This window comes from Oncorhynchus keta, chromosome 19, assembly GCF_023373465.1.
Source record: "Oncorhynchus keta strain PuntledgeMale-10-30-2019 chromosome 19, Oket_V2, whole genome shotgun sequence".
Taxonomy (NCBI): domain Eukaryota; kingdom Metazoa; phylum Chordata; class Actinopteri; order Salmoniformes; family Salmonidae; genus Oncorhynchus; species Oncorhynchus keta.
The window spans coordinates 57,126,756-57,137,756 of record NC_068439.1 but is presented as its reverse complement, the minus strand read 5'-3'; the positions used below and the strand labels follow the sequence as shown (position 1 = coordinate 57,137,756).

The 11,001-nt window shown below is 41.5% G+C and overlaps 1 protein-coding gene across 1 annotated transcript; it reads left to right on the top strand.

The window, feature by feature from the left end:
• Positions 1–1,024: 1,024 nt before the first annotated feature.
• On the top strand, positions 1,025–9,814 carry LOC118398534 (ankyrin repeat and SOCS box protein 2-like). Its single transcript, XM_035793975.2, has 9 exons — positions 1,025–1,238; positions 4,097–4,447; positions 5,629–5,798; positions 5,943–6,098; positions 6,334–6,579; positions 7,076–7,247; positions 7,354–7,942; positions 8,064–8,217; positions 8,559–9,814. The coding sequence occupies exons 2-9, from the start codon at positions 4,104–4,106 to the stop codon at positions 8,693–8,695; spliced, it is 1,968 nt and encodes a 655-aa protein (XP_035649868.1). The 5' UTR covers positions 1,025–1,238; positions 4,097–4,103; the 3' UTR covers positions 8,696–9,814.
• The last annotated feature ends 1,187 nt before the right edge of the window (positions 9,815–11,001 follow it).

The following is an 11,001-nucleotide window of genomic DNA, read 5'->3' as shown; positions in this document are numbered from 1 at the left end:
TATCGTGAGATTTTGAGTGAAAACCTCCTTCCATCAGCAAGGGCATTGAAGATGAAACGTGGCTGGGTCTTTCAGTATGACAATGATCCCAAACACACCGCCCGGGCAACGAAGGAGTGGCTTCGTAAGAAGCATTTCAAGGTCCTGGAGTGGCCTAGCCAGTCTCCAGATCTCAACCCCATAGAAAATCTTTGGAGGGAGTTGAAAGTCCGTGTTGGCCAGCAACAGTCCCAAAACATCACTGCTCTAGAGGAGATCTGCATGGAGGAATGGGCCAAAATACCAGCAACAGTGTGTGAAAATCTTGTGAAGATTTACAGAAAACGTTTGACCTCTGTCATTGCCAACAAAGGGTATATAACAAAGTATTGAGATAAACTTTTGTTATTGACCAAATACTTATTTTCCACCATAATTTGCAAAGAAATTCATTAAAAATCATACAATTTGATTTTCTGGATTTTTTTTCTCATATTGTCTGTCATAGTTGAAGTGTACCTATGATAAAAATTACAGGCCTCTCTCATCTTTGTAAGTGGGAGAACTTGCACTATTGGTGGCTGACTAAATACTTGTTTGCCCCACTGTACCATTCCAGTGTTTAATTGCTATATTGTAATTATCTCGCCACTATGGCCTATTTATTGCCTTACCTTCCTTATCCTACCTCATTTGCACCCAATGTATATATAATTTTACTATTGTATTATTGACTGTATTATTCCATGTGTAACTCTGTTGTTGTTTGTGTCGCACTGCTTTGCTTGATCTTGGCCAGCTCGCAGCTGTAAATGAGAACTTGTTCTCAACTAGCCTACCTGGTTAAATAAAGGTGAAATAAAAATATATTAAAAATTAAAAATTGACAGCCTTGGGAGAAACCTGGGCCTTTCTCCACAATAGTGTGTGTTTTGCACAAGTTTATGTTTGGTTTCCCCCGTTCTCTAGGCACTTTAAGTGTCAGCATCAACCGTGCCATATCTGAAGTAGGGCATTCCTATTCTGAGCGACACATGGAAGCAAAGTTTGCCATCAAGGGTCAGCTTTTCAAAGAATGAAATCAAGACCCCCTTTGGAATATGTCAATAACATTGAGCTGCTGCTTTTTCTTCATTCGCCTGGAGGACAACACAGAGTGTAAGACATTTTCAAATCCTCATCCCCTCACGAGGACTGCAATCTGATAACTGCTGGTCTACTGTTAAAGTGTTTTGACTGCACACTGCAGGCACTACAAAGTAGGTATAGCATGCCAGTAGGGTTTGTATTCCTTTAACCTTACTCAAGTTGCCTTCAGTCACATTACTTTTTGCTTATGTTAACAGCCATGTTATTACTCAACTGTATAGGGACAGCATGCATGCTTTCATCAATTGCACTTTACACTAAGTTGCCTTTAACCACATGATTTTGTTTATTTGGTCACCAGCTACAATGTTATTATTAAGCTGTAACCGCAGATCCAAAGAACAATGGTACACAAAACAATGACTTTGCGGAAATTAATGGTTAAATTACTGTTTATAATTGTATAATAGCATAGTTACTGTAGAGAAATCACATCAAGACAAGCCATGAATCAACCTAAGCATGTGGTATACAGTTTATGATTCTCTCATTTCAATTTATGAAATGATTAACTCATTTGGAGGAATATGATGTAATGCGATTGGTACCGCTGTCTTACTCTATCATAACCAAAAACTAAGGACATTCTTCACCATTAGTTTTGTTTTTGTTGTCATAGGTTAGCTTTTGGCTAAAGTACCCTCCCGTCGGTTTGATATAGGATTAATATATAATATAATAATATATGCCATTTAGCTGACGCTTTTATCCAAAGCGACTTACAGTCATGTGTGCATACATTCTACGTATGGGTGGTCCCGGGAATCGAACCCACTACCCTGGCGTTACAAGCGCCATGCTCTACCAACTGAGCCACAGAAGGACCACTAAGGACAGAAGGATTACTATTGTATGATGTGCTGATTTTTGGTAAATCCCAGTACTAACACTTATCAAGAGCTTGGTTTCTAAGTTAAATGTACGAAAGAATATTAGGGCCAAGTGAAGCGATAAATAACCAGTGATGTGATTTTATTTGTTGCATGGATAGTACTTTAAAAACTCAAAATGCTTGAAATAGTTGAAATTGAGAATAAAGTTTACATTTTTTAATTAAGTCAAAATTTCATTTTGTGAATAAAGTTATTTTTTTCTCTTCACCTGGCCCTAATACTCTTCTGTAAAATTGTGTTAGTGCTAGGTAAAAAAAGAAAAGTGAAATAAAATCTTATTTGTCACATGCGCCGAATTCGTTTTGTGTAGACCGTGAAATTCTTAGATTTAAAAAATAAAAGTTACTTTTACAAATAAAAGTAACAAGTAATTAAAGAGCAGCAGTAAAATAACATAGCGAGACTATATACAGGGGGCTACCAATACAGAGTCAATGTGCGGGGGCACTGGTTCGTTGAGGTAATATGCACATGTAGGTAGAGTTATTAAGTTGACTATGCATAGATGATAACAACAGAGAGTAGCAGCGGTGTAAAAGAGAGGGGGGGGATTCTACCAACCTGTAGAATGTAAATAGTCTGGGTAGCCATTTGACTAGATGTTCAGGATTCTTATGGCTTGGGGGTAGAAGCTGTTTAGAAGCCTCTTGGACCGCTTGCCGTGTGGTAGCAGAGAGAACAGTTTATGACTAGGGTGGCTGGAGACTTTGACAATTTCTTGGGCCTTCCTCTGACACTGCCTGGTATAGAGGTCCTGGATGACAGGAAGCTTGGCCCCAGTGATATACTGGGCCATACGCACTCCCCTCTGTAGGGTAGTTGCCATACCAAGCAGTGATGCAACCAGTGCCCTCAATGGCGATGCAACCAGTGCCCTAACAGGATGCCCTCAATGGTGCAGCTGTAAAACCTTCTGAGGATCTGAGGACCATGCCAAATATTTTCAGTCTCCTGAGGGGAATAGGTTTGGTCGTGCCCTCTTCGCAACTGTCTTGGTGTGCTTGTTAGTCTGTTGGTGATGTGGACACCAAGGAATTTGAAACTCTCAACCTGCTCCATTACAGCCCCGTTGATAAGAATGGGGGTGTGCTCGGTCCTCTTTTTCCTGTAGTCCACAATCATCTCCTTTGTCTTGATCACATTGAGGGAGAGGATGTTGTCCTGGCACCAAACGGCCAGGTCTCTGACATCCTCCCAAAAGGCTGTCTCGTCATTGTCGGTGATCAGGCCTACCACTGTTGTGTCATCAGCAAACTTAAAAATGGTGTTGGAGTCGTGCGTGACCGTGCAGTCATGAGTGAACAGGGAGTACAGGAAGGGACTGAGCATGCACCCCTGAGCGGCCCCTGTGTTGAGGATCAGCGTGGCAGATGTGTTGTTACCTACCCTTACCACCTGGGGGCGGCCCGTCAGGATGTCCAGGATCCAGTTGCAGAGGGAGGTGTTTATTCCCAGGGTTCTTAGCTTATTGATGAGCTCTGCGGGCACTATAGTGTTGAACGCTGAGCTGTAGTCAATTAAAATAATTATCACATAGGTGTTCCTTTTGTCCAGGTGGGAAAGGGAAGTGTGGAGTGGGATTGAGATTGCATCATATCGTGGATCTGTTACGATGGTATGCAAATTGGAGTGGGTCTAGGGTTTCTGGGATAATGGTGTTGATGTGAGCCATGACCAGCCTTTCAAAGCACTTCATGGCTACAGACGTGAGTGCTACGGGCAGTAGTCATTTAGGCAGGTTACCTTCGCTTTCTTGGGCCCAGGGACTATGGTGGTCTGTTTGAAACATGTTGGTATCCACACTATGTTCACAACACTGACTTTGCAAAAGGTTTTATCCTCAATCTTTAAACTCAAAAATGTTTTGAATTACCTCTTTGGCAATAGCACATGCAGTACGCAATATGTCTCACAGTCTTGACATTCATATATAAATATTAAAAAATAGTTTTAGCAGTTTTACTTTGACATGCACGTGCTGTTAGTGGTATTGGTTGCATACTGAATCGTGTTTTAAAAGTGTAGTTCAGTTTTAGTGAATTTCATTGTCATGACTTTTGTATCCTTGCAAATAGATCAACCATGGCTGTGGCAAGCATGTCCATTCCTGGAAGGATGGGCACCCCTAGAGGTCTTGATGACTACAGTCTTTACAGCGCCCTGTCAGATGAGGAGCTGATGCAGCTGGCGATTGAACGCAGCCTCACTGAGGAACACAACTCCATTAACGCCATTCAATCATCCCCACCTGTGTATTGGCAACCCAATTACCAGCCAAACCAATTTACCACCAACGAATTTATGACTAATGTCAGGCACCCCTCTGCAACAAGGCACATGTATGACTTTCCCAGAGCCAACCCGAACCCAGCCAACCCACCTCCAAACCCCTCACCTGCAAACCCACCTTTAGCAGACCAGATTATGTGAGTCTGTCAACCCTTTATCTTATTTTAACAATATGTATGCCAGATAGGATGAGTATAAATACAGCAGGTTTATTATAATTCCAAAATGCCAAACATACAGTACAAATCAGTTGGTGGGTGACAGCTCTCTCTAACAGGGACAGCAGTAACACAGGGGTTCCACAATAGTGTCTCCTGATGAGGATAATGTTTACATGACATGAGATACACTGAGTGTACAAAACATTAGAAACATCTGCTCTTTCCATGACATAGCCTGACCAGGGAAATCCAGGGGTAAGCTATGATCCCTCATTGATGTCACCTTTTAACCCCCTAGAGTCGATTGACACACCGGTGTGTCATTCTAAGTTACATAACAAAAACATCCCAGCAGTTTTTCTTGCATTGGATGCGTCTCAATCCACCGCATCCGCCAGTGTTGCACTTCCGCATCTGCGGCGAAAGGTGGGAGAACTAGAGCGGTGTCATACCATGCGACATTCACGAAAATTTGTCTTCTCACAAAAACGGCTGTAGCATCTGAACGGTTTGACCTACAAACTGTGGAAAGGGGAGACTCTCACGAACACGATGGTGTTCTCCGGTTTTTTCTAAAATTCAGACAATTGAGACATGGATTGTGTATGTTGGGCCATTCAGAGGGGGAATGGGGAAGATAAAATATTTAGGTGCCTTTGAACAGTGTATGGTAGTAGGTGCCAAGCGCACCGGTTTGAGTGTAGAGTCCATGTCTCAACGAATTGAGGCTGTTCTGATAAAAGAGGGTGCAACTCAATATTGGGAAGGTGTTCCTAATATTTTGTACACTCAGTGTACACTGACTATACCAAACATTAGGAACACCTTTCTCATATTGAGTTGCATCCCCCCTTTCGCCCGCAGAACAGCCTCAATTCATCATGGACTCTACACGATGTCGAAAGCTTTCCACAGGGATGCTAGCCCATGTTGACTCCAATGCTTTGCACAAAAGTTGTCTGGATGTCCTATGGGTGGTGGACCATTCAAGATACACACAGGAAACTGTTGAGTATAAAAACCCAGCAGCGTTGCACTTCTTGACACAAACCGGTGCACCTGGCACCTACTACCATACCCCATTCAAAGGCACTTACATTTTTTAACTTGCCAACATTTTATGACCATTTTCCCCTTAATCTTTGTCCATGCCTTAGAGATGTGAGACCCCTGGTGCCTGTGATTGAGAATGGTGATTTAAAGGCCTTAAAAGAAATAGTGAAATGCAATCCAAAGAGTCTCTTTGTACCAAATGAGGATGGATGGATTTCTCTACACGAAGCTGCATATTACGGTCAAGAAGAATGCCTCAAGATTATATTAAGAGGTGAGGGTGAAACAAAGAAAAGTGTAATTGAGAATGGTTTCTAGTTTTTAAACCATTATTTTATCTTCCTGAATCTCAGGAAGACCCTTTATCAGTACGTGCTGATTGTTTTTAACGTGCTTGGGTCTGTTATATTTCCCACAGCCCATCCTGGGATAGTGAACACATGTGGTACATGCAATCAGACCCCACTTCTTTTGGCTGCCATCTTTCACCATGTGAATTGTGTGGAGTGCCTTCTAGACAGAGGTGCAAATCCCAACATTGCCAATAACGATGGAGAAACACCACTCTTGAAAGGTAAATAACTGATTTCAAAGCTGTTCTGTCAAGAGGTCCAATAGTCAACAGTGTGATAGGAAACGCAGCCAGGTTGTCTGTATGACTCAACTCTGTGTTAGCTCTGGGGCGAACACAAGTTTTGAGGTCTCAAGCTAGGTTACTGGTCATACCGGTGAAGTCTACCACTGTTTATGTTTTACAACAGCAAATCCAACCAAAGTTATCTGTGTTGTTTCTCACATTCCGTTTTCAGCTTGTGGGAAGCCCAATGCAGAGATTGTAGACCACCTCCTAAAGTATGGAGCCTCAGTGAACAAGGCTTGCGTTCAGGGTGTGACACCTCTCCATGAAGCAGCCGGGCATGATAACGTGGAAATTTGCCAGATGTTGTTGGATGCCGGTGCCAAGCTTAATGCAGCCAATATCTACGGGATAGACCCTTTCTTTACGGCAGCACAGAACGGGGGAGTGAAGGTGTTGTCTTTCCTGATTAGCAAAGGTAAAGTTTTCAAATTTTGACAACCAACTTAAAGATTATTTGAATTGATTATATTAAATAAGCAATATCACTTTATCCATCCTCAAATCATGTCAATAATGTCCAAAGTCATGAAACAGGTCATGACAAGCCCTTATTGAATACACTTTTGGGAATGCATGACCCTTTATGACTTTGAACGGCACAGTGTCTGTGTGCAAACACATACAATTGTTGATCCATTAAATAGTCCCAATGGCATGACAATGAAATCCTACAACCCAAACTGAACCTGAAAATGACTTCTATGTTCAAAACCTATTGGGTTTCCTAGTATCGGATGCCTATATCTTGAAGAAAGTATTCCATTCCTTACAACGCCATGAATAGATTAAAAAATAACCAACGAATTGAGGCTGAGCATCCAGACGATCTGTTGCTGGGGGTGTTACAGTGTTGTCACTTTTCCAGTATTTCAACATTGTATTCATTTGGACTATTCTCCTGTGTATTGTAGGGGTTGATATGAACTGCCAGGCATGTGATGGGGCAACACCCTTGTACGAGTCAAGTAAGAATGGTCACAAGGAAGTTGTGGAACTGCTTCTATCTCAGAAAGCAGATGCAAACCGAACAACCAAGTCTGGCCTCCTGCCTCTTCATGTTGCTGTCCAGAAAGGACATTTTGAGTGAGTGCAGTGAATTAATTGATTGGTTAATTCAAAGCATTGATTTCTCTTTGAAAAAAATAATAATTTAAGTGTGAAAAGTGATCTCTTTGCTTCCCTTTTGTAGCATTGTATCCATGCTGATCCCTGCCACAAGTAAGGCCAAAGTTCAATGCAGTGGCATCAGTCCCCTCCACCTGGCTGCTGAGCACAACAGGGACTGGATTCTAGAAGTGCTTATCAAGGGAGGATATGACGTCAATCTCCAGCTGGAAGAAGACCGATCCAAAATGTATGAGGACCGTCGCAGCACAGCGCTCTACTTCGCTGTCGCCAACAACAACCTAGAGGCCGCAGAAATGCTTCTGGAGGCCGGCGCTAACCCCAACCTTGACATGTTCAACCCTCTTCTTATCGCTGTGAGGCGGGGTTGCATGGAAATGATCACAGTGCTGGTGGAGCATGGAGCTAACATGAACGCATCCATCCTCACACACCCCTGCTCCTTCCCGGCAGTAGTCATGCTCGGTATGAAGTATTCACAAATCCTGAAGTATCTGATGGACAATGGCTGCGATGCCCTTTCCTGTTTCGACTGCACATATGGCAGCAAGCCACACCCACCCCTGAAAACTTTAAGTAGAGGCAGAGGCTTCACTGAAACTTTGCGCTACGCTACCGATGAGGACGAAGCTCCAATCAACATGTACATCCAGGTAGGTTGGGTTAATATGCAATACAGACAGTTTGCTGGTCTATTAGTTTCCAATTCCATCTCAGCTCAATACACCTATTATTGGCTGTTGTTTGAATCGAATTTGAACCCTTTATTTTCAGTTCTGTGAGACGATCAACGATCCGACGATAAGTTGCTGGGCTGGACCCATCATAGACACGCTCCTAGATTATGTTGGCCATGTGAAACTCTGCTCCCGGCTGATTGAGCACCTGGATAGCAACCATGACTGGGCAGGGATCAAAGTGAAAGCAAGTAAGTGAGCTTATGACAGCGATCTCCACTAATAACAGAGCTTGGAGTATTTCATTTACCATGATATAATCATTAGGGTCTGGGTTCACTTAGGGTCAATTACCTTGAGAAATTAGCATGTATCGCAAAGTTTCGTTGCAAATTAAGCATGGGTGTCAATGGGATATGTCTGCATAATGTCAGGTTGCTCATGAGTATTTATTTTCTAAGGTTATGCCCTTATTTTTGTACTGTTGCATACTTGTTACCTTGCCTATTCTCATGTGTCTTAACCAGATAAATATGTTGCTCTCCAATCGCACAGTCCCTTTAATAAGCAACTTCTTTGCACTTTCTTTCAGTGCCACCATATTCACTGATGAAGCTGTGTAGGCTGAAGATCCGTCAGCAGGTTGGAATCCCCAGACTGAGGCACATTGACACCCTGCCCCTCCCACCAATACTAATCAAGTTCCTTAACTATAAAAAGGGAGATTGACTGAATGTCTAAAATCTATTTTTCATTTGTCGATTCCATGATTCGTCTCCAATAAAAAAAAATGTATATTGTATAAGCCAAATGAGATGAAGAGGGAATGTATCTTTGCCCAGTTGCATGCTGTTTAATAGGCTTGATTTGATATTAGAATGGCAAGAATAACATTTTAATGAACCTATTGTACATTGTATGTATACATTTAATATTTTAGAGGTACACTCTTAGCATCTTTTTTCTATCTAGAACCTTAAAGGTTTCCCCGGCTGTCCCCATAGCAGAACCCTTTAAAGAACCCTTTTTGGTTGCAGGAAGAACCCTTTTGGTTCCATGTAGAACCCTTTCTACAGAGGGTTTTACCTGTAACCCAAAAGGGTTCTACCTGGAACCAAAAGAGATTATCCTATGGGGACATCCAAATAACCATTTTGGAAGCCTTTTTTCGAAGAGTGTAGAATCCTTGGGTTTGGTTAGCAACAGCCACACTGACTCTTATGGCCTACTAAATTCATGTTTACCCTGCGCAGTGAGATTTTTTTTACACTAACAGAAAGTGAAATTGCTTCGTAGATGTGACGGCATCGGAGAATAAAGCACAGCTTGGAACGCTTCTTGGGCAATCAGATCAAATTATCAATACGGAACCATCTGTTTTATAATTGAAGTGATATAGTTATTTGTATTGTGTAGTTTGGTTGGTTGCCATAGGTGGGTGGAGCTATTTCAGTGTTTTATTTAAACTTTAAAAAAATAAAAAATAGACTGAAGTAAAATTATTGATGGATACTGCAGATTGACAGATGTATTATGACTCATGCAATGCTAAATGCTATCACCAGTGCTTGCTTAAAGCATTAAAGCACAGCCATACAATGTCTAAAAACAAAAACAAACACTGTAAACAAAGTCTTAAAATTTTGTTTAAAAAGTAAATTATTTTATTTGATCTACTACAGTAGTTGAGGTCAGAGTTGACGTGCATCAGGCTGTATATATCTGGTGTTCAAACAATGTAATATGAAATTAAATTATAGTTTTGATGTTGATTGGGAACTTGTAGAAAATGTACAGTCTGTGTTTTGTATTTGGACAAAATAAAAAAAATAAACAAGGTTGAGTATCTGAAAATGAGTTTGTTTTATGTGTCTGTGTGTAACGGTTTTCTAGGTGTGAAGGAGAGTCGGACCAAAATGCAGCGTGTAGATTGCGATCCATGTTTTAATAAACAAACGTAACACAAATCTAAATACAAACACTACAAAAAAAAACAATAAATGTAACGAAAACCAAAACAGCCTATACTTGTGTACACTAACACAGACAGGAACAAGGACACTAAGGACAATCACCCAGGACAATCACCCAGGACAAACTCAAAGAATATGGCTGCCTAAATATGGTTCCCAATCAGAGACAACGATAAACACCTGCCTCTGATTGAGAACCCCTCCAGACAGCCATAGACTTTGCTAGATCACCCAACTAGCTACAAACCCAATATATACACACCACATACAAAAACCCATGCCACACCCTGGCCTGACCCAATACATGAAGATAAACACAAAATACTTCTACCAGGGCGTGACACTGTGTGTGCTTAGGACATAATGTAAAAGAGGGGCGGAACAAGAATAAGGGGAAGCCTTCAGACCAAGTTGACCTTTGACCAACTCAGGTAAACAACTTACATAGCATCATCTTGTACATCATATTGACCTTTTCTTTGAAGTAAACTTTCAAACATTATCCCTTATTATAATTCAGATGAAGTCTTAGAAATGCATAGCTCTACTAAACACTATTCGAAATTGTAAGGTTCGACGCTGGAGATGAGAAGCAAGTTCAGGGAGTGAACATTTACTGGAAAATGGACATCAAACCAAAACAAGAACAGTGTATGGACAGGGGGTACGAAATTACATAAAGACAATAATGCTGACATGGGGAACAGACAGATATAGAAGGGCAATCAATAAAGTAATGGTGTCCAGGTGAGTCCAATATTGCGCAGCTGCACGTAATGATGGTATCAGGTGTGCGTAATGAAGGGCAGCCTGGCACCCTCGAGTGCCAGAGGGGAGAGCAGGAGTGACAGAAATACCATCGTGAAGTATTTCAGGAATGTCTCGTGTCAGCTTGGGAGACACAAACAAGTTTGCTAACACTTCTTAAGTTACCTGTTATGTAATGCATTATAAATACATTATTGATATTTATGCATGTATAAAGGTGAGTTTGTTTTAAGGAACTATTAGTGCAATATAGGACTTGCTATGAACCTGTTTCGCAATAACTTGATCTGTTGA